A 24,520-nucleotide genomic window follows, 5' to 3' on the forward strand; every position below is an offset into this window, starting at 1 on the left:
TCAAAATTTCTTTGTACATAAGCAAATAGAACCATTTTAGAAAGGATCTGAAATTGATGGCTCGGAGTTTTCCTTGACCCACACAGTGGTTTTGAGTTTTGAAATATGAATTTATAAAAGCATCCTCCTGTTCGCCTCAGTTAACTTTTAATTCCTACTGTTTTAAACCTGCATCCCTACCCATTTTTGCTGAATACCTTTGTTTCCCTGCTTAGAGGATAAAGAAAACCATGCCCCATAGAAAATGAGTTATTCACAAAGAAAAGGGTCTTTATCTTGAGTTCCACTAGTGATGCATGCACAGACTAAAGGATATCTTTGGGAAACGGACTTGGCCCAGTGGTTAGGGCGTCCGTCTACCACATGGGAGGTCCGCGGTTCAAACCCGGGGCCTCCTTGACCCGTGTGGAGCTGGCCCATGCGCAGTGCTGATGCACGCAAGGAGTGCTATGCCACGCAGTGGTGTCCCCCGCGTAGGGGAGCCCTACGCGCAAGGAGTGCACCCGTAAGGAGAGCCGCCCAGCGGGAAAGAAAGTGCAGCCTGCCCAGGAATGGCGCTGCCCACACTTCCCTTGTCGCTGATGACAACAGGAGCAGGAGCGGACAAAGAAACTAAGACGCAGCAAATAGACACAGAGAACAGACAACCCGGGGAGGGCGGGGTGGGAATTAAATAAATAAATAAATCTTTTAAAAAAATAAAAAATAAAGGATATCTTTAAACTCTATGGATATTTTCTAATCCGTGGAATAGTATTGTAAACCTATTTTTTGTTTTACCATTACAGCTAAAGTAGTTCTCATTAGTGCCTATTATTGCTAAATATTTCATTATTGCTGAAATATAGAGAAGGCCAGGATAATTTGAAATTTTCATGCAAGTAAAGTAACAATTTATCAAATACCCACTCATCAGTTCACACCCATGTAATGGAAATGGACTGGCTTTTTAAAAAAATTGGTTCCTTTTTTATTCCTGATGTTATAATGTCCCATAAGGAGTAGGAACTTTAAAGTTATCTAAAAACTTAGTGAAATCTAGATCTACAATACTCTTTCTTACTTTCTTTGGAGTTTTCTTTTTCAGTACTATACTTCTGAGATTGCATCAAAAAGAAAACTGCTTGCCTAAATATGTTGTTTTTTATGGGGAAAAAAGACAAGAAGGAATACATGGATCAGCTGAAAGTGATAGGGAGATGCTCTGTGTTTAGGGCCTTCTCCTTTTGGCCTGTGAGAATCGGTGCTTTAGGGTGTTGGGGAAAGGAAGACAGTAATTAGAAGAAATCTGGTAAGGAAAGCCTGCCGTCTTCTCTCCCAAGTTAGTAGCAAGTAACTGGCTGCGCTTGATCCTCTGACCTGGCAAGGGCAGAGCGTACATTTTATTTTCTTAATGCCTCGGAGGAGGCTTTTCTGGAAGCTATGTGGTTATCTCAAAGTTGGAAAAAATAATAGTTGGGTTCCTGTGGAAACTTATGAAAAGAAAACATTTTTCTTGACTTCCTTCTCAACACTGGGTGATTGATAGAGGCACATGGTTTGGGGATATAATATTTTGAAAGTAGATGAGGCTGGGCGGTGGTCTGGTGGGGTGGGGGCAGAGCTGCAGACCTGGTGCGGAGTTTGGGTTTGATTCTAGGCACTGGAGCAGCGGCCCAGGATCCCTGCCAGGCAGGGCCAGCAGTCCTGCAGGCTCCGGGACGTCTGCCCACAGCCTGGCCACGAAGCCCAGAACCTGCTCCTTCTTCCTGAGAGCCCCATGTCTTTCAAGATATGGCTCAGACTTCCTTTCTCCAGAATGTGGGAAGGAGGGAGGTAGGCCAGAAAGGAAGGTGGTTTTGGAATAGACATTTGAGTCTTTTGTGCCGTGTTGCTGCAGCTCATGGGCCAGCTCCCTGGGGAGGGGCCAAGAAAGAGCAGGAGGGGGGCAGAGGGACAGCCTGGCTGAGGCTGGCAGCCCACCTCTAGGATAAACGTTTCCTTCTTGCAGTAGTTTTTCGTAACGCTTCACAGAGCCTCAGAACTAGAGCCCCGAGGTGGACACAGGTATGGTAGTGTGCACAGGTACCACAGGTCCGGAAGAGAAGCAGTGACTGACTCTAAACCGCTCGAAGGCATTTCAGAGGTGGACTCTGCAGGGAACGGGTGAGGCTGAAGGACGGAGAGAAGCACCCCCTGGTGTGCTGTGTTCTCTAATCACCCGCCCGTGGAGCGAGGATTTAGAATAGGGAAGGCAAGGCGGGGAGTGGGAGGTGTAAGATGAGAATGGCTACTGGCAGGGAATGTGGTTTACATTCAAGACATACACAGCTCTTCCAGTGTAGGAGAGTCATCTGGCATTGATCAGAAGTTATCTGCAAAAATTATAGCGGTCGTAATTAAAGAAGCAACACCGTACTTATCAAGTAATTTTATTTCTGCTTTGAATTTAGATAGCATAAGTTGCCTGGGCTTAGCAGAAAGCAAAATTGCAGGCATGCCAGACTTGGGGAAAGTATTTTGTGATATAATAGAACTCCTTTAAAGATTCCTCAACTCAATAAGGAAAGAATAGGAAAGGGTAAGAGCAGGGAATTCACCAAATTTTAAAAAATGGATAGGAAACATAAACACACATTGTTAATCAGGGGAATGCAAATTCACACAAAAAGATGCTGTTTTTAGTATGAAATATTTTATTTCAAACATACTAAATTATATATATATAAGTTTGAAGTATTGTTTAAAGAAGAACAGAACAAACCTCAGGCTTGAGACTTAGGATTTTACCAACACATTCGAAGCCCCTTGGTGCTCCTTTCTTATTCCATTCCCTGCCCTAACATAACTTTACATCCTGAATTTTGTGGTTTTCCTATGTTTGCTTTTCTCTTTAGATTTTTAAATATATATATATATATATTTTTAAAGATACATAGATTACATAAAATGTTACATGAAAAAATATAGGGGATTCCCATATGCCCCACACCCCGCACCCTTCCCCACATCAACAGCTTCTTTCATTAGTGTGGTACATTCATTCCAGTTGATGAACACCATTTTGGAGCATTGCCACACAGAGTGAATTATAGTTTATCCCTTAGTTTTATCACATGTCCTTAAACAGCATTTTTGAATGTTTTTAAACTTTATATAAATGGAACGATACTCTGTATTCTTTTGTGACTTTTCACTCCAGGTTGTTTGTGAGATTGGCCAGTGTTGATGTGTAGCTGGAGTTCATTCATGTTTACTGATATAGTATGCATCATATGAGTAAACCACATATTTACTTAGCCATTTTTATTTTCACACATTAAATTGGCAAGGACTTTGGAAATTGCTACTGTGTTGTAGTAATGGTGAAGAGAGAATTGATATCTCCTCTTAGAGCAGTTTTTAGTATATACCAATATTAAAATTTTATATACCATTAAACCATCAAGTCCCCTTCTAGTAATCTAGTGACAGAAATACAAATGTAGGGATTTCTTTTTTATTTTTTAAAAATTTTTATTTATTTTTAAAGATTTATTTTTATTTATTTCTCTCCCCTTTCCCCCCTACCCCGGTTGTCTGTTCTCTGTGTCTGTTTGCTGCATCTTCTTTGTCCACTTCTGTTGTTGTCAGCGGCACGGGAATCTGTGTCTCTTTTTGTTGCGTCATCTTGTTGTGTCATCTCTCTGTGTGTGCGGCACCATTCCTGGGCAGGCAGCACTTTGTTTCGCGCTGGGCGGCTCTCCTTATGGGGCACACTCCTTGTGCGTGGGGCTCCCCTCTGCGGGGGACACCTCTGCGTGGCAGGGCACTCCCTGCGCGCATCAGCACTGCACATGGGCCAGCTCCACACTGGTCAAGGAGGCCCGGGGTTTGAACTGCGGACCTCCCATGTGGTAGACAGACGCCCTAACCACTGGGCCAAGTCCGCCACCTCTTTTTTATTTATAAGATATAGACAATAACTGAGTTCTGTATATTAGTTTATTTATAGAAATTATGGTATAGTCAAGCTATAGAACATTAGGCAGTGTTTAAATAATGTCAAGCTGATCTATACGTACAGGGAAGGGTTTTTGTTGTTAAAAAAAGATTCAAAACAAATTACATTTTTCTAAAATAAAATGTGTGTGTGTGTGAGAAGAGGTAGAGAGAATATGTGTGGGAGAATTTGAGAGAATTTCTACATTTAAAAAATTTGAAAAGACAGGTACGAAAAAATAGTATTTATTCCTGGAAGATAAGGTAGGGTGACTGTGGGGTAAAGCGGGGTGAGTATTCTTACTTGTTAGTACCCTTACATATTATTTGAGATTCTTTTTTTCTTCATATAATATGTATTACTCTTGTGATTGAAAAAAGCCAATAAAAATTCCTTCACCACACTTCATTGCAGTTTAATGGCTGGCAAGCCCTGAAGGGCAAATACTTTGCACTGGAACCTCAGGTGCTGGGTGTGACTGACTGACGGTGCTTCCCAGCAGGGAGCCTGCCCCGAGGCACCCTGGCAGGAACGGGGTGCATATGAGCAGCTGGGAGCCCAGCTCTGCGTGAGCGTGAGGCACAAGCGAGTGACATGGAAACTGTGTGGATGAGATCAGTCATTCGGGAGCAGGCTATAAAGTGGGGTTTGACAAGCAGTTCCTTTGGGTTAGGAAGGGGTGTTTTTACTCTTTAGGATTATATTGTAGATTTCATCATAAGAGAATTCTGACAGTAACGTTACAGGCATACGTTTTACTCTCTTGGTGATACGCCTACATTTTGCAAAACACCCCTATCCGCTGCCATTAGAAAGCTGTGTAACTTTATCTGACTACCAAAGGAGAAGGGTGTGGCGGAAGTGATTTGGCACCCAGACTGGGTCACAGTTTACTCTAGGATTCTCTTTCCAGCTCTCCAGAAATCCTGGTTTAAGAAGGGCATTATTTAATACCAGTATTGTATGGTTGTGTTGGCAGAGTGCTCTGGGCTCTGGGTTCCAGGTTCTTGGCTTATCACATAAAATAATTTGAGGACATGCCGTAGGATAGGCAAGGGGATGAAGAGTTTATTTAAGAAACCAGGAAAGAAAACAGGGCTCAATGCGAGACAGGGTGTGGGCATGCTGCAGGATGAGCTGTGCGCCTGGGCCCTGGGTTGGGCCTTTTTAAGCCTTTCCTCCCCACTTCTAATGTTGGGGGGCCCTGGCTGTTTGCTGCTCTGATTGGCTGCCTTACGATCCCACCTGCTAGCTCTCAGAGGACCAATGGGAGGCCTGTTGTTTGGAGGTATCTGGGGCTTCCCTTGACCCTGGAAAGAGTTCCAAATGGGACTTAGTGGCCAGGGTGTCTCTGGTGTTCTTCGCAGCAGGGGTTTCTGGGTGGGGTTTCACAGCCGTGTTCTCTGCCAGCTCCCAGCGGCCTTCCCTCTCTCCTTATGCTAACCTCCCTCAACTCCACCCTCAGAGAGTTCACACCCTTATTCTTAAGGGGACGTCGAAGGGTGATGGTCATTCTTCTGTAGTTGCTTCCTGCTGGTTAGGGGCAGTAGGTCCTGCCTAACAGACTAAACCCTCTGGCTATTCTAGTGCAGTTGACAGAAGACAGTGTGGCACTGTGGTTGGAACTGGATGAAATCCCCACATGACTAATATACTTTTTCTGGAAGGCACTGATTCTGGAAGAAATAGACTTAATTAGAATTTAAGATACATGGTCCTGCTTAAAAGGATAAAGAGGATGGTGGTGATCAGGCCCAAAATAGGGGGGCCAGCCATGACCTACTGGACCATGAGAGAGAGAAAGGCCAAGTGCCTTCAGAGGCTGCCTCCTCCCAAAGCTGATGGAAACAGCATTTTCCCTTGAGTTTTTTTATGCTGTTGGTTAACTCTAGGGAGACATGGTGGTAGACCTGCTGGGTTTGGTATAAACTTCCAACCCCAGTTCCCATGGCAGTGGTTATGCCTAGGATATCTAGGAGAGGTGTGAAGAGAGGCACTGTCCTAGACATAAACTCAAAAGACAGAATAGGCCACAAGACAAACATATGGCAAGCAAAATGAAGACAGTACTCAAGAGAGCTATTCCTTTATCTGATAGGCATACTCATTAATTATTTATAAAATGAATCAAATTTACCAGGACTTCTAACATGTACAATATTATTATATTCATCAGGCATATAGGTACAGTACTTAATACTAACCAATGCTTAAGTTTCTCTTTGAGCTGTAATTAATACATGTAAGCTCCAAGTTTGCAGTACCATGCATGTTCTCTTTCCATGGGAGCAGGCCATAAAGGCTATTGTGTTTAAGTTCTACTCACATTACTCTGGTAATTATTCCTCCACTTGGTATGTCCTTCACACAGTCAGCATGCTGCAGCACCGTTAATTCTAAAGGGTGGACTCTAGTGTTTCACTGGCCTGGTGCATAGTGCCCTTCAGTCCTATGAAACAAAGCCAGTCTGGAGGCAATATCCATTGTACATTTGGCCATATCCAGCCATCGCTGGCTGCTGGAGGAGTCTGAAACTGCCGTGTACTCTTCATCCACTTCAGGAGTCTATCCAGATGTGGTAGATACTTTTATTGTTTTAGGGGTCAGAGTGACTGACCTAGCCAGTTACTCAAGTGGAGAGGCACCATACAGTGACTGAAGACCTGGTGTGAATGCACAAGAGTTGGACAATACTGAAGTCTCTCTTAATTTTTATATACTTTCTAAAGACTTCCAATGCAGTTTATAACATATTAAATGAACTTAACTATTAGTACTTACTTTTTACTTTTACACCTTTGCTATGATTACATTAACAGGTATTTTACTTCAGCAGTACAGTTAAAACTACTTCCTCCATTATTTTATGAAAAACTAAGATTCCTAATGGAATCAAGGTTATCTTCGGTTATCACCACCTTAACATGCAGGTTAAGGTGGCCTCTGACAGGTTTCTGTTATGAAGCTACTTTTTGTTATCAATATCAGTTTAGGTTTCTAATTAATAATGGCTTCCTGGAATTAGCCATTTAAATTCTTCAGTTTAGACAGTTCTTTTGCAAACTTCCTATAACTAACCATAACTACATTGATTAGTCATTTTACCTTTAAGCTTATTAAACTACAATTAGCAACTAATGAAATTTACCTTTATCCATTTAAGTTTTGTCTTACATTCTTTATTCTGTTCTGTGAAAACTATTCATTTCACTTTAGGACAGATCTATAAGAGCTATATTTCATTAAACATGAACTTGCAACTTTTATCTTAATTTATTTAATTGGTATTCTGTAAACATAGGGAGATAATACCCAAGCTGAATAAAATTGAAACCATTATAGTTTATGCAAGAAATGTTTTTTTTTACCCTTTCCTTGACAGGAGGCTAAAACCTCTTTTCTTTTTAATAAAATTGTAAAATTGTTAATAACCTTAAAAGCATACTGACTTCTAGGTTCTGGAATATATTTTAATTGTTTAATTTGTTTTAATCATAATTTAGAAAAGATCTTTTCATAGCTTTCAAGGACTTTTTCTTTTACTGAAATTTGATAATTGGATTATTAATTACTCATTTTAAGGCTATTAAAAGGTTTAAATTGAGGAGTTACAGGACAAACTCTGATTCTTAATTCTGCAGCCTAGTAGATAAAAGTCTTAAGCTAAACTTAACGTTCCTCTATCTTGTCACATCTAGCCCCTCCTCCATAGCTCTTACAAAGAAAAAGCCCTGGGAGCCTGGTAGGACAAAGAGCTTAGGAAAACTTTTCCCTTTTCTGAATATATTCAGATTTCTATATAACCTTTCCATCCTGCTTAGCCTAATTTGGGCTCCAGGAATATTCATTCACATGAATAAGCACACATTTTAACAACTTGAATAGATATCTTTTAAGGATTTTCATTTAATTTGATATTGCCATCCCAATGTATGAAAATATACACTTGAGCAAACAGGCATACAAAAATAAAGAGTTAAACACAAACGCACAACTCACTTGCATTACTTATAATTCTCATTCTGTTACGAAGTAAGTTTAACTGTAAGATAACATTTAAAAGATCTCTTTGAAGGCTATTTCTGATTATTCTGGTCTGCACCATGACCATGCAGTTTTGCACAAGAATTTCATTCTTTAGTTATTGGCTTATAACCAAATTGTTCCCAATGCCTTAAAATGCAATCTACATAATTTCTCTTTACTTTAGAGCTCTGCTTATTTCCCATTTTGACTTTGACAGACCTTGGATGAACAACAGTAATTCCAGTATACATTCACTGAGATCATTGAAGTCTCAGGGAACATTGATTTTTTTTCTCATGACCTGCTGCTTTCAGAATTCTTGATGCTCAAGGTGGGAGGTTCCCCACTACCCAGTCCTTGGAGAAAACAGGATTCTGGCAGCCACTGGACTGGTAGAGTGAACGTCTAACCGCAATGGCCAACGATTCCCACCACACAGCCTTAAAGATCGTGGAATCCCTCTCAGCTCTTGCCAACAGTAGGTAAACTGGAATCCTGATAATCACCTGGATAATCATGAGAGAAAGCAGGGCATTAACACCTGAAGGACAGGAGACAGGGGTGTCTCGATTTACCTTTCCCCAAGCCATGGGGAGCAGAAGTTTCCCTGGATTCAGAGAATAGAGTACTTACCATTACAAAGGTGAGGCCTGCCCTGAAATAACCATAAACAAAGACAAACTCAGTTTAGAATTACCATCACAACAGTAGGACTGGGGAAGAAGCTAGACTCAAAATAGCCATGTGCAAAGGAAAGTTCAATTTATCATTACTGTTATTACTGCAAGCACAAGCAAGGGCTGAAGCTAGACCTGAAGTAATGAAAAACAAAGGTGAGATTACCATCTCAATAGTAGGTTTAGGCTAAATCCACCCCTGACCGCAATCTCAGCTTTTGCCATTTTGTAGTATAGAGGCATCTATGTAATGATCTTACTCTTAGTTATGGTTTCTAGTAAGTTTTCACTTTAAAAACAAATTGGGTACTTTATTAAATAAGCAACTAAAACAATGTTATTAGTAATATTAATGTTGCTAAGTTTTTCCACTTTTTCCAGCAGTTGAACTAATTCCACTCGTGGTTTATATATCAAATCTAATTGCAAGATAGTATTGACACTTAAAGACTCATTTTTAGGTTACCTTTCACCATTACCCAAGTTGTAACAGGTGAATCCCAAATCTGATTTATGAGTCCCTAGGCATGAGCAGAATGACAAAAGTAAACACAGATTTAAACCAACACAATTTTAAAAGTTAAACACAAGGTTAAACCCAAATTACAACAGGAGAGAATTTTACCTACTTAGCACAGGGAAAGACCTGATGGAAGCCGTTCTCCAGGAACTTTTTAGTCTTAATTGATGAGTGTGAGGAGCTTCCTTGTTCTACAGGAGAGAGGTTTAGTAAACGGCCTAGATCTCGATTCCCCACTCACTCCCCTCATTAGGCACAGCTGAGCCTAGAGAGGTCTGGAGGGCAGGCCAGGGCAGAGGAATTGGCTCCCACGTTAACTAAGAAGTTGAGACTCTTACCTGTCCTGTCAAGGGTCCCCTGAGACCCCTCCTGCTCGATGGTTCTCGTGTGGCCTCAGACCCCTTCCGTCCTCCCCTGGGACAAGGCCCCAGCTGTCTGGGTGGTGAGGCAGCTTGGGGCCAGGTTCCTGCTGGCGTGGAGGCTCGGTCCGGGTGACCCTGGGGTGATGTGCTTTTAACCACAGCAGTTACAAGGCCTGTCCTGGGCCCTGGGCCCGCCATTCCTTCCCCTCTCCATCTTGGTGGCATGGTTTCGACTGTTGAAAATTGAGAAGGCTGTTTCTAGAAGGGAGTTAGTGGAAGTTTGGGGCCCAGGGAAAGTTTTCATCCAAGGCAGACTGGCCTCTACCAGCTTCCTTGAACGAAGGCTGGGTGTTTAGGCTCTGCCTCTGAGCAGTGTCCCTGACCGTGCCGGTTTGGTCGTGCATTTACTCATCCCTTTAAAGAAGCACGACCACGGGGTCTCTGGCTCTCAGACCTGCCTGTTTCCCTCCCTCTTACACAGGTTTACCTGGAATTCAGGGTCCCATACAGAGGCCACTCTTGGCCATACTGTAGCCATGTGGTGTGGCAGGAAAAGATTAGCCTCTTCCTTTTTAGACCATCTGTAGGCAAGTTGTCCCAATTCCTGGGAAGACACCCCAAGGGCAGTCTGCTGGAATGCTGGAGAAGCTGCACCTATTGTTCAGGGAGAAATGGGAAAAAAAGAGTTTGTCAGCTGATCCAGTGTCCCAGATCCTGGCGGGACTGAACTGTTGCTCTCCAAACCGAAGCTCCCAAGATGCTTAAGTCTTGGAGGACATTTAGCATTTCTTCTCTGATTCCTGGCATCCTGGAAATTGCAGAGAACATGCACCTGGTGTCCCCAGGGTGAACTAGTCTTGGGAGAAGTCCGAGCCTAGGTTCCAGACCACAGCTACCAAGCCACATGATTTTTCCTAGAAAAGGGCTGGCTTGAAACCTTTCTTTTGGCCTACTCTCACAGAGGTCTTAGAAAAATTGTCCATGAGAGAGGGCTCATTTTATAGCCACTGCCAGGGACTGAATTTGCAATTAAACCAGCCATTAAAAGGCATGCTAAGAAGCAGAAACTGATCTGTGGCTTACAGGCAAACAGCCTTATGGGCCCCAGAGGTAATGAATTAAAAGGGACTGAGTAAGGAATAAACTTCTGGGCAGGGCCAGGGTGAGAGTCTCGGGGGCCTCACTAATAAAACAAAAGAGGGCATAGACAGGCTTTAATTGGGGAAAACTCACAGTCTTTGGGGGTTGGGGGCCTTACTTGCCTCTTTGTCTCCTGGTTGGCTCGCCAAATATGTTAGCAGAAAGCTCTAGGTTCTGGGCTTTTAGGTTCTGGTCTTTGTCACATAAAAGAATTTAAGGACATACCATAGGGTAGACAAGGGAGTAAAGAGTTTAGAACCAGAAAGGAAGTGGATGTGATTCAAGCAATTGGGTTCCCATCTACCATATAGGAGGTTCAGGGTTCGGTACCCAGGGCCTTCTGGTGAGGGTAAGCTGGCCTGGATGGCAAGCTGTCCCACGCGGAGAGCTGGCCTGTGCAGAGAGTTGCCCCATGCAGGAGTGCTGGCCCACACAGAGAGCTGATGCAGCAAGGTGATGCAACAAAAAGACACAGAGGAGAGATAATAAGAGACGCAGCAGATTAGGGAGCTGAGGTGGTGCAAGAGAATGGGCGCCTCTCTCCCACTCCGGAAGGTCCCAGGATTGGTTCCCAGAGCTGCCTAATGAGAATACAAGTAGACACAGAAGAACACACAGTGAATGGACACAGAGCAGACAACGGGGGCAGGGGGGTGTGGAGAAAGAAAAAAATCTAAAAAAAAGAAACCAGAAAAAAAAAGCAGGGCTCAATCCGAGACGGGGTGGGTGTGCTGCAGGATGAGTCATGCATGTGGCTCTGGGCTGGGTCTTTTTAAGCCTTTCCTCCCCATTTCCTAATGCTGGGAGCGGGGGGCGGCTGTTTGCTGCTCTGATTGGCTGCCTTACGATCCTGCCTGCTAGCTCTCAGGGGACCAATGGGGATGCCAGTTGTTGGAGGTATCCAGGGCTTCCCCTTGACCCTGCAGTGAGTTCCAAATGGGATCTCAGGGCCAGGGTCTCTCCAGGAGGGGCTTTCCAGGTGGGGCCTCACAGCCGTGTTCTCTGCCAGGTCCCTGCCACCTCCCTCTCTCCCTTTCCAGCCTGCCTCAGTTGGGACTTTAATTGAACATATCACTGAAGAAGTAATAGAAAAAAATTAACTGTTTAAAAATAAAAGAATGAGGGAAGCGGACTTGGCCCAGTGGTTAGGGCATCCGTCTATGACATGGGAGGTCCGCGGTTCAAACCCCGGGCCTCCTTGACCATGTGGAGCTGGCCATGCGTAGTGCTGATGCGCGCAAGGAGTGCTGTGCCACACAGGGGTGTCCCCTGCGTAGGGGAGCTCCACGCATAAGGAGTGCGCCCCATAAGAGCCGCCCAGCGCAAAAGAAAGTGCAGCCTGCTCAGGAATGGCATCACACATGGAGAGCTGACACAGCAAGATGACGCAACAAAAAAAGAAAGACAGATTCCCGTGCGGCTGACAACAACAGAAGTGGACAAAGAAAATTACTCAGCAAAAATAGACACAGAGAACAGACAACTGGGGCGGAGGGAGGGGGAGGGAGAAAGAAATAAAATCTTAAAGAAAAAAATAAAAGAATGAGGTTCAAGGATAATAGATTTACTTAGAAGATCTGTGCAAAAACAGCTTGTTATAAAAATATTCAAGCAACAGGATTTACCTGCCATGGATGATTCATGATTTTCCAGGCCTTACTTCATTAAGGCTCACAGATAGGCAAAGTGGAAATTATTCATCAACTTGGTGTTTGTTTTATTTTAAAATGGGTTGCTTTTTTTAAGCCAATGAGGTAATTTTAATACAAAGTATTCTTGACCATTATTAGAATCCTAAAGAATGCAAAACAGGTTAAGAGTCAGATTAGTTTAATTCTGTGACAATGGAGATTGTCCCCTGGTCAAATAACATTGGAGAACCAATCTGAGGATTATTCGTTAGGAGATAGCGGAAAGCCAAATGTACTTCTATTTTTTTTTTTTCTCCTCCATGTTTTTTCTGAACAGAGTTAAATATTTACATTCACTTGGTATAATTGTCCTGTTATTTTATTGTCAGATTATGTTTATTAATAATAATTTATAAAAACCAACTTTGCCTTAATCTACAAGAAAGTTTTCCAATATATGATAGATGATGTGCCAGTTAGCTTTAAATAAAAATGCTGAGGCCTACAATTTTGTCTACCACCCCCACACACCCTTTCTAAAACATTAATATATTTTAATTCAGGAAACACGTACTGCATGCTAACATTTTCATTTTAGATGATTTTCATTATAAATGTCTCTTGGTAAGCAGTTGAAAGTAATAAGGTAGCCTTTCATAAAAAGAAAAGTAAGTTCAATATAATGAAAAGCAAATGGTTCCAAAATACCACATGTAAGTTTGTCAGAACTTTGTAAGTTCCTTATTCAATAGATTGTGTACAGAAATAACTGTACAAAGAGGAGAGAACACCTGCTAAAGTCTTCAGTGCACAGGATGTTCTGGGAATAGTTATTAGGCGTGGATTTTCGGTATTTTTCAGGACTGATATCTATGGCAAATAAGCTTAATAAATGATCTAGATATATTTATTTGAAAGGTTCTATGCAATATGCTGTCATAAACTTCAGAGTTCAAGAAATGGACTTTGTATGGGGAGCTAGTTTTTTTAAAATTTGCCAAAACTTTTTAAAATCACAGAGGCAGATACAACTAACCACTGAAGATGAGAAAAGGCAATGGATGTACCTAAAATCATCGATTTTTGAGTTCTCACTATCCAAGACAAAGAATCATGAGCCTCTTGTGTTTTAAAAGAATAGAATGCCTCTATTAGCCCCTTAATTTTTTAAAATTAAGGGATAATTCACCTTCACCCTTTTCATCGTACAGTTCTTTGAGTTTTGCAAACGCATGTAGCCATGTAACCAGCTCCACAGTGAAGGTACCGAAGGGGCTGTCACCTTCCAGAATTCCACTGTGGCCTTTTGTAGCCAATCCGTCCCTCCCCACAACAGCTCCTGGCAACTTCAGATCTGTTCGTTTGTTTTTCTGTCGTTCTAGGTTTGCCTTTTCCAGAGTGTCATATGGAATTACACATAGGCAGCATTTAAGTTTTTTTTTCCTAGTGCATATGTGAGCATACTTATTACTTCATTCCTTTTTATTGCTGAGCACTATGCCATTGTAACCATGTGCCACCGTTTGTTTGTCCATTCCCTGGTTGAAGGGCTGTTTGGGATGATTTAAGTGTGCGGTAGATGGTACATATAATTGTAGATTATCCACTTTCAGACAACTGAGAGTCAATCGTAATAGTTATGTTTATTTTAATTATTGTTTCTTAGCTGCAAACCGTGTTTTAGTTTTCCGAATTTTAACAAAGATTCAACAGTGAATTCCCTAAAATCTTCATTTGTTGTGCAAAAGTGAATTTAATTTCTTAAAGATTTTCTTAATATTAGTGTGACTGGCCAAGGTCTTTAACCTCTTACAACTAGTTTTCTCTTAGGTAAAATGGTGATAAATTATCATTACCCTACAGAATGTTGTTGGTGAAAATTTAATGAAATACCACATGGAAAGTATTTAACATAGCACCTGACACAAAGCAAATGTTAGTTATAAAAAAACAGGTGTTTTGTTTGACAAACCAAACCCAAGATTACAATTTAAACATTGCTATCAAAGCTCAGGAAGGACAGCAGTTGAGGCATTTTTGTGACAGGGAAATAGTCTGTTTTTTAAATTGTTGAAATTTGCCAAGGCTAAATGGTCTTGGAATTATATCTAACAGTTTTCTGCATTGTGAAATTTAAACACATGTAGGTAAGGAAGTAAAAGACAACTGAGACTTTTTCTTTTTGTTTGACCCCATTTCTCCATGTTTTAATTCCGTGCTTTTATCCATGCCGTATATGCAAACATTCATTCGGATTATCAAGCTGATAACCCCCATTTCCTGATGAGCTGGTGGCCACTGCGGGGAAGCTCCTGGGAACCAACGCGTGGGCTAGGTGTGTAACCGAGCCTCGAGCTGATTCTGAGCTGGGCATGGTATGAAGCCGCAGGTACCGCGCGGGCGTGCACCTGACCAGCACTCTGGGCCCCCAGCCTGAGTCAGGGCTCCCAGGCAGTAGCTGTCTGCCCCATTGGTCCTCCAAGTGCAGTCCCAGGCCAGCCCAGGCCCCGCAGGGAGCCCATTAGAAATGCAGATTCCAGCCACCGCAGACTGGCTGAATTAAGCGAGGACCCTGCAGGCTGCGCTGGACCAGGCGCTCCAGGTGCTTCTGGTCGACCCTGAGTTTGAAACCCATCGCATCTGGACATGGAGGGATGGCAGCGATTGTTTCACCTGTGCAGGAGGGGGGTTCGTAGTTTAGTTCTGACAGTTTCTCATTTTGCAAGGCTTTGAGAAATTTTTAAAGTGCTGATTAAATTATGTAAACTTATAAAGATACGTAAAAATGAGTAACGATTATTTTACCAGTGTTCCAAAATAACACACAAGATTTAGTTTCTTGAGGGAGGGTACGCTTAATATTTATTCATGCAGCACTATTTGCGTTCACCAAAATCAATGAACTGAGCTTAAAACAGTGAAATAGCATTTTTAAGGTCATTAAAAATGAGAATTTGACATCCTAAGCTTGTGAATCCTGAATCCACAGCCTTTTTTGATTGAAGGCATGGAACTGGTTAAAATGGAAGAAAAGTGCTTTCACGTTTGCTTTCCTAGAGCATTGCTAATAGTCACAGCATTAGTCAGTTTATAAAAGTCCTACTCCCAAAGGCACTTCTTGAGCATCTGGAGGCGCACGTCCTCTGCTGTCATAAACAGAAGCCTATCCCCACGCACTCTCCACAAAACAGCCCTCGGGGAGGTGTGGCGAGGCGGCGAGAGGTTATCTCTGAGCAGGGAGGTCTGGGCGCAGTGGGGACGGGTGGCACAGCTGCCGGCTGACTCTGTGGGCTCCAGCCCATGTGTCTCTCAACCGGGAGGGAGGGTTATCACCTGAACTTTAGAAGAGGGGGGCCAAGTGTTTTCTTATCACCCGGGTTAGGCTAATTATCAGAATATGGGAAATCATGGCCACTGATAAAGGTAAGTGGTTTCATTTTCAAGTATATCTTTTTCATGCAGGTTTTTTCCCCAGTGTGTATGTCAGTTTATAAAACATGCTGTGGGACATAAAAGCGCAGAGTCTGGTTTTGTTTAAAAGTTAAGAATACGTTTCACATTGCTTTTCAACTTTAACATTAACAAATGTACTATTTATAGTACATTTGGCTCTTCCAGGAAGAAGCTTCTGAATTAGCTAAATGCAAAATTGTTTAGTGGTTCTATTTTTGACTGATTTTTACCAACATTAGTAGAGTTGGAAAATTCAGGCATTCAGGGAAGGAATGAAGAGAAGGAAAGCAAAAGTTTTCTTTTTCCCCTTCCATTTCTGGTGTGAACAAAGCTAAGATATCCTGTGTTTCTAGTGCTACAGCGTGAAGCACTGTTCTCTTAAAAACAATAACAAATTCCCACCCTCCCAGTCATTTTGTTTTGGCAAGGATGTTCAAGGGGTGGGTACTACTTATTTTTCCATATAAGACAACATTCTAGAGACAAGCATGGGTTTGTTTTTTTTAAAAAGTCGTTAGTAGTAATAACCATTAGTTTTAAGTAATATTCCTGGAATATTCTAGAGAGCATATTAGTGAGAAATTGATTCTTTCAAATAGGAATGAAATTCTGCGGTGTGGTAGAAATTTAAACATGTGACAGGAAATTTCTGCTAAAAATACTTTAAAAAAAACAAAATGGGTTCATTTGCTTAGCTATTTTTACGTTTTTTTCTGCGTGGATATAAACGTCCCTGAAGAGGGTTCCCTAAACTAGACAACCTGAAGCTCAGGGCTGGAAGGGTGGGAGTGGGATGGTTTCCTTCTGTGCAGGAGCCGGCAGGGTGCGGCGGCCCCTGGCGCCCTGCGCCCGCTCCTGGGGTTTCCCGGCCTCCACGGTTTAGAATCGTACTCTGACATTTTAAAAAAGGAAACATGGCGAAATGGAAGTACTTTCTCTCCACCTTGTCCGAGTTCCCTTTCTCCTGAAGCAGCGCTGTCCCTTCTCGTTGCATCTCTCAGCCTGATGCGTCGTTGGCCCTGGGACAGCGGTGGGCAGCCCAGGTGGGAGAGAGGACACTGGAAGCCGCAGCGAACGGCCCGCGGCAGCTTCAGCCCCAGTGCAGCCCTTTGATGTGCGTGGCCCCTGCAGGCTCTGGAAGTTCCTTTTAAGGTTTTAATAGAAAAGAGCACTGTAGCACTTCCTGCCCATCCTGCTGGTTATTTTATTGCCTCTAGGTCATCTAAGAGCATTTCAGATATGCGAATTTAGAGTAGTGGTATTTGTAAAACACCTCTTTTTCAATGACTTGGAGAAACTTTCCTTTTTTAAACATAAGCTTGTAGGCATGAAAACTTAAAAGTGAAAAATAGTCTATGACAAGTGAGTGACTCAGTAGGAAGTATTGTGTAATTCTTTGGAGGGATGACAATTTGATCCTCATTTAAGACCCATCCGAACCGTGTAACTTAAGTTGCAATAAAAGGTTAAATGAGACTTGGCCAGCTCTCCCTAGACAGTGGACAGCGTCCATTCACGAGACGGAAGGGCATCTTCCCACGTGCTTGTGGGTTTGCCCGTCCTCGGACAGCACCTTCTCTCTCGGCAAAGGCCCTGGCCCTGGCCTCGTCCCGCGCCCACCACAGTGCCTAGTGCGCGCTGACCAAATCAGGGCCTCCCGAGGGTGGCCCCGCGCTAAGTGATGGGGTCTCTCGTTGGGTGGATACACGTTGAAGTGGACGGAAGGAAAACGCCTACAGAAGGAAAAATGGTATCAGTCAAAGAAGTTGTTCATTCCACTTGCGGTTATTACCCCTTGGCAGGGAATCAGCCCGTTCTGCTCTTAGAGAATGAGTGCAGACAGGAGTCTTTTTTTAATTTCAAAGAAAATCAAAACACCATTGCATGGTGGCCGCCTTTGCCAGCACGTCGCAAGGTTCGCGCGCTCGGGTCGCGGCGTAGCCCTCCTGGGGTCCCTCTCTCCTGCACACACCTGATGTGCTGACAAATCCTGCTTCAAAACTGTCAGACTCTTCCACGCCTGCTTCTCCTGCTGCCGACCCCCCGGGTTGCCCTGGCAGCTCCTGACCTGCGCAGCCACCCCAGTCTGTTCGCCCACCGGCAGCTGACCAAGCCGTTTAGAATCACGTCGTCGTCCTCTCCCGCGGCCCCTCAGTGGAGGCCCTCGCTCTCCAAGGAGACCTGGACCGTGGGCCACGCGAGGTCCTGCCCTGTGCCCTCTCCTGACTCCTGACCCCAGTGCCCAGCAGGGCCACCCGCTCTGTCCTGCTCTCCTTGACGCGTTGGGTGCTCCAGGACTTGCACGGGTTTGCTCGGCCAGGGTCCTCCCAGGGTGCGCGTGTTCCGCTCGCCGCCTCCTCGGCGCAATGGCCAGCTTATCCCGAGCCCTTCCTTGCGGCCCCTTGCCCAGCGTGGCTGTCATAGAGTATGTTGTGTAACTGCCTTTGTTTTGTGTGTGTTGTCCACGCTATAGCCCTAGGCCTAGAAAGGAACGGATATACTGGGTGCTTGGTTAATATTTGCTGAATGAAGTCATTTGTCTCTTTTCTAAGATTTATTCCTATTTATTTCTCTCCCCTTCCCCCTGTTGTCTGCTGCGTCCACTAGCCACGTGCTTGCTCCTCTGCATCCGCCCACACCATCAGGCGGCACTGGGAAACTGCGTCTCCCTTTTGTCGTGCCATCCTGCTGCGCCAGCTCTCCGCGTGTGTGGTGCCACTCCTGGGTGGGCTGCGTTTTTTTTTTCACTCTGGACGGCTCTCCTTACGGGGGTACTCCCTGCGCGTGGGGCTCCCCTATGCGGGGGCACCCCTGCGTGGCGTGGCAGGGTGCAGCAGCACTGTGTGTGGGCCAGCTCCACACGGGCCAGGAGGCCCTGAGTTTGAACCCCAGACCCTCCACATGGCAGGCGGACGCTCTGTCATTTGAGTCACGTCCACTTCACAGTCATACGTTTCTAATACCCTTTCCTACACCTTTATCTGCCAGGAAATTTTAAAGCTTAATGGACGGATAGAAGAGAAATGAACAAACCATGAATTTTTGCAGTGCTCTCCACTTCCTGCCCTTCGTCTCTCTTTCTGGTCTCTTCCTTGATAAGCCTAGTTTGAGAATCAAGTGTCCGTGGAAGTCCTTGAGGCTTCGTCGATCTACCTTGTAAAGATCTGTGGTAGAAAGGGGTGGGTGGGTTGTGAGACCAGTAGAGTGGAGCCTGTGGGTGGGCTGGGTGAATGGTTTTAAATGAATGAATTACCGGGCTCCTGGGGGAGAGAAGGAAGAGGCGGGGAAGCTTTGCGCTGTGAGAGCAAGACATTTGGGGAACCACGTCTGCATGTAGAGAAGTAATTACAACAGGATGGAGAGAGAAAATTGAGATGTTTTGTTATGTATTAAAGAAGATACTCCTTTTGTTGAAGTTGTCTTAAGACACGAATATGGTTTTAAATTTCTGTGTATTTTTCTATGCACCACTGTTAATTTGACTAACTTTACATAAGCTGTAATATATAATTATCTCCCTTTGTTTCTCAATTGACTCGCATCTTTTTGCTCATCACTGAAAATAATGACAAAGACAAAACCCCACAGAAATGACTATGTATTCCTATTCTATATGTAGAATATTTAAATAGTAATAGCCCTGTCAAGGCACACGTTGCCGGTGAAGGTCATCCTTTTTGTTTGCAAAGCTCTCCTTTCTTTTTGTCCTTCTACATGTAGGTACTTCATTCTTTGAGATACTTCCGCAGGAGGGAGTTAAGAAAATAAAATATAATGATCTAAAAATGTTTTCTCATAATTCTTGCAAAGTTTGATTTGGAGGTGTAGAAAACTAGTGTATGAATTAAAGTGTAAGGATTAATTGTGTATTTATACTTCAGACAATTTTTTCCAAATTCATCTGATAATTGGAAATTACCTGAATTTAAAAAATTTTAACAGCTAAAATTTATTAACTGAAATTTGCTGTATGATAATATATTTGATCCAGAGATTAATGATGACAAGTTATTATATCAGTTCTGAGAAATATGGAATCTATTTTGACTATAGGAAAAAGAACTATAAAACACTCAAAATGCTTTTTGTGATTTTTTTGGTGTAAATTTAAGCTCCCTAATAATTAATAAGCAGAGTTACCAACTTATATGAGATACCATGTGTTTCTCTTTTAACATTAACCAATTAAAATATTTCTTGATTTCCATTAGAGTTGCTTATTTAGAGTATAAAATAACAAAATAGTAAAAATATTGAACAAAGAATATATTTAGTCCAAAATGGACAACTTAGATCAAGGACAGTGTTTAGACAGGAAATATAACTATATTTACTAGACTGAATCCTAAAAACAGCTTTTTAAAATACCCCTGCCCTCAGAAAGTTCAAGTGTGTCTCCAGCATTAGACATCTAAAAAACAGTGATTCTGCATGACAAGTGTCACAGTGAGGTTCAGTATACATGTTTGGAGAATAAAAAAGGAAGAACAACTTTGGTTGATTCAAGGAGACTTCCCCGAAGAACAGGTGATGTGAGCTGGGATTGGAGAGCAGGAGTGTTGAGAGAAAGACTGACTTAAAGGAGGAGAACAGTCAGCGCACAGAGGTGGGAAGAGTGGCGAGCAGCAGGAGTAGAGCGCGGGACCATGGCTAGAGTAGGGGCTCTGGACCAGGGGTCTGTGAGTGTGAACTGAAATTCAAAAAAGGATTGTTTGGGAAGCGGATGTGGCTCGAGTGATAGGGCCACCTACCATATGAGAGGACACAGGTTCGATCCCTGGGGCGTTCTGGTGAAAAAGAAGAAGAGAAAGCGTGCCTGCACAGCGAGCCAGTGCCCGTGTGGTGAGTCAAGTGCCCGTGGGGTGAGCTGAGTGCCCACATGGCGAGCCAGTGGCCACACAAGTGAGTCACGCAGCAAGACGATGAAGCAACAGGAGAGAGACAGAGGGGAGAGTTAAGGTGACGTGCAGCAGAAACCAGGAACTGAGGTGGTACAATTGACAGGGAATCTCTCTCCACATCGGGGAATCCTAGAGGAGAAAGATGAGAAGAGAAGATCAAAAGGGAAATAGATGCAGAAGATCACACAGTAAATGGACACAGACAGCAAAAACAGCAGGACAGGGGATGGGGAGAAATAAAATAAATCTTTAAAAACAAAGGCACTGTTCTTGGTGCGGTTGTGGTGTATTTATTAACTAACACAGTGTGGTGTGTGGTGTGGACTTAGTGAGGGGTCCGTGTTCACCTGCCTGGCAGAGGGTCCGTGGAACAGGAAAGGTGGAGCGTGAGCGCGTGGCATGGAGGAGGGCGAGGGGCCCTGCTGGGGGCTCCTGTCTAAAGGTCCCGATGTAAACCAGAGCCTTTCCCTGCGGGCCTTTCGGTCCCTTCAAAAGATTGAACAAGGGTGTAGTAAGATTGGTTTCACCACTGAATAGGCAAGAGGACGCTTTCTTCATAGGAATAATCGTATGAGGCTTGGGCAAACATGGGCTAAGTAATGCAGTTTTGAAAGTCAGAATTAGAAGAGCCGTTTTCTTTTGATGAATTGGCTTAATTTTCTTTCCTAACTTCCTCTCTCAGTCGGAAAAAAATCTGGGAAAGGAGTATTTGCTCTTCACTTTTGCGTGATTGAAGAGTCCCCTGCGTGGCTAGAAGCTGGCCTCGCAGCGCTGCTGTGGCCTCGCCAAGGGCGGCCGGGGATGACGGAGAGCAGCAAGGGGCGGAGAGCGAGCGGGAAGGAGAGACGTCCAGGGAATGGGACCTCCGCTCATCCTTGTCCTGAAAGAGGTGGGCTCACGCTTGACAGTGGGGATGGGTAGGGTGTCTCCAGGACGTTATGAGAGCTAAATAATCTAGCTTTTCCAATGTCTTTAGAAGTTGCCCAACAAAATAGGCTTTTGCGTTCTACCCGTGGCCTGTGTCTAAACAAGGAAATTAGACCAGTGAAGTATTTCTCTAATTTATAAGGAAGTTAAATGACTTTCCCATGGTCACAAAGCAAGTACTTAATGTCAAAATTTTGACTTTGCAATCTGTAATTTTAGTAATCCACAGTGTTTCCTTCTAGGGAGATAAAAAAGAACATTTCCGATAGCCTTAGCCTTGCTTCTCCCCCAGGAGCCCGTCCTTGCTGGGGCGCGGGTTCGCGTGGCTGCCGGGAGCTCAGCGCAGGTGTGAGCACAGGGACAGCGTCCGCGCGTCACTCAGCGAGGGCAGTGCCCCGCGCGGCACAGGCCGTGGATGACTGAAGCGGGCACCTTGAAGCAAGCGCAGTGCAAAGAAGCCATTATGCTGGGGTAGTTCAGCCCCCGAAACTCCAGAGAAAACAAGCTCAGGAGAGTGAACCAGAGAAGATGCCATCAGTGCGCCAGCCACATCTGGACGCCTGTGCGCGCGAGAAAGGCAGGCTGTTTGGTTTTGATCGCATCCTTGTGGACTTACGAAGCGCTGACCATTTTGATTTTCTTCTCTGGACCTGCCATACTTTGTTTTGTATAAATGGAAAATAGTTTGGCAGTGGGTAAAGGGAGAGGAACAGCCAAGATTCAGGTTAATTTATAAACCAGACGCCGTGGCTGAAGAACTTGGCTGTCTTTGGCCCTTCAGGTCCTTTTCTTATGTCTGTTTTGATTTCTGTCAGTGTATGAAGTCAGTAAAATTTTAAAACTTTGTTTCAGAAGTCTCTGTTTTCACAGCCGAGCTCGCCGTGCTGTTTGTTAGCCTGAAATAACCTTCTTTTGAATTCAGGAGGTTCCTGACGGTAGTTTTTCATGTGTACCAGGGGCATCTGGGTTTTCTCAGCAGTGGATTCCAGAATAAGATAATTTTATTTTTTAAAAAATAGGCTGCCTTTATTTTTCCTTCCCCTTCCCCTCCCCCTCCCTGCTCTTTTTGCTGTCTGTGTCCATGCACTGTGTGATCTTCTGTATCTGTTTCTCTTTTTTGTCTTCTCTTCCTCTTCCTCTTCTCTTCCTCTTCTCTTTCTCTTCTCGTCTTTCTCCTCTAGGATTCACCAGGATTCGATCCTGGGGACCTCTGATGTGTAGAGAGGTTCCCTGTCAATTGCGCCACCTCAGTTCCTGATCTCTGCTGCGCTTCACCTCGACTCTCCCCTTTGTCTCGCCTCTGCTGAGTCATCATCTTGCTGCGTGACTCACTTGCGCAGGCACTGGCTTGCCATGTGCACACTCGCATGGGCATTCAGCTCACCATGTGGGCACTTGGCTCACTGCCCAGGCACTTGGCTCTCTATACGGGCATGCCGCACAGCATGCTTTCTCTTCTTCTTTCTCACGAGGAGGCCCCAGGGATCGAACCTGGGTCTTCCCATATGGTAGGCGGAAGCTCTATCACTTAAGCCACATCCACTTCCCCAGATAATCTTATTTTTACCTGTCATATTAATTGGCATGTAAATATTGGCTGTATTGTATACAAAAGCTGCAGGATACTGTGAACCCAAATCATTTCTATTAAATTTGTCAGTATTTTTTTTTATGGTGTCCCCACTTTACGATATAAGGCTCAACATTATGGAATTCATGTCATACAGCTGCCACTGCAAGTACCAACTTGATCCAAGCCTCCTGCTAATACCAAGAAGAGTAATTCCTTACTGTGACTGCATGTTGGAATCGCCTGGGAAACGCTGAAACCTGCTGACACCTGGCCCACCTCCCAGAGAGGCAGTTTTTGTTGGTTTGTGGTTGCAGTTTCGGGTTCAAAGCTCCACAGGTGATTCTAATGTGTAGTCAGGGGTCAGATCTGCTGACTGGGTGAATTCAAGAGGGGCCAAGCCCGTGGACCCACTGATTCCCATGCAGTGGACAGCTGGAAGATAAGTTTTGCTAAAAATACTAGGACGCAGCTGCCGCAGTAGCATGTGAGGCGTGCAGGGTTTAGCCCAGTAGGAAGGGAAGGTCCTTCTCCACCACGCTGTTAATTTACTAAGTACACACACGAGTAAGCCGAGATAGACCAGCTGTTTCATGACAGTGCCAGGGAGCCCCCCAAAATCTCCAAGTTTTTACTTACCCAAAGCCACACTACTCCCTGTGTGTGAACCAGGCTGGAAAATTCAAGCACTAACCTGTGGGTTGGTGCCATGATTATTTAGGGCAAGAGCTGTAAATTCTCTCTGTGTCTGTCCAGGTACTACTGGTTTTAGGGTTTGCAGCCAGTGTTCTTGGCTGTGACCATTCAACTATGTCATTGTAGGGAAAGCAGCTGCAGGCGAGAGGGGCAGCCGTGGGCATGGCTAGGGGCCAGGCAGTGTACCAACAAACGCAGGCGGTGGCCCGGCGTGGGCTGTCATTCCCAAACCCCTGGACAAGGCGCCTTTTGACCTTCCTACTTGCGTGTTGGCTCTTCCTTGAGCAGGTTCTGGTCCTTCCTTATCCCACACAGAGGGTGCCGGTTGCTAGGTGCTAAATAAATGCTTGTTAAAGTAAGCGCATATGCAGCGCCTAGCCTTTCTTCTACCACCTCCAGACCCACACTTACAACCATCATCCAGTAGGGCTAACAGCGGGCACATCTCCCAGCTACGGAGAGGGTTTGCAGTTTCTTTGACGTCTTTGGCAGGTTATAATTGTTAGACTTTGGGAGAATTTCTTGAATTAAGATCTGAATTTGCTCAGAGAACATTATCATTCCTATTTCTTACAGCAGATTCTAAGATTTTATTTTGGATCTCAAAATGTTTCTTAAATGTGATTTTGTGATACCCTGCAGCGTCTTCATGATTC

General features: G+C 44.1%; 1 protein-coding gene across 9 annotated transcripts in view; it reads left to right on the forward strand.

The window, feature by feature from the left end:
- FGD4 (FYVE, RhoGEF and PH domain containing 4) overlaps positions 1-24,520 on the forward strand; it is a 216,161-nt gene that overhangs the window by 104,235 nt on the left and 87,406 nt on the right. Inside the window, exon 1 of one of the 9 annotated variants that reach the window (XM_058283029.1) lies at positions 15,554-15,740. The exons of the other annotated variants lie outside the window; for them this stretch is intronic. Coding sequence (XP_058139012.1) covers positions 15,725-15,740 — 16 coding nt within the window. The 5' untranslated portion in view covers positions 15,554-15,724. Of the gene's footprint in view, positions 1-15,553; positions 15,741-24,520 lie in introns of those variants that run through there. 9 annotated transcript variants of the gene reach the window in all.

The sequence above is a fragment of the Dasypus novemcinctus genome, chromosome 20, assembly GCF_030445035.2.
Source record: "Dasypus novemcinctus isolate mDasNov1 chromosome 20, mDasNov1.1.hap2, whole genome shotgun sequence".
NCBI classification, from domain to species: Eukaryota; Metazoa; Chordata; class Mammalia; order Cingulata; family Dasypodidae; genus Dasypus; species Dasypus novemcinctus.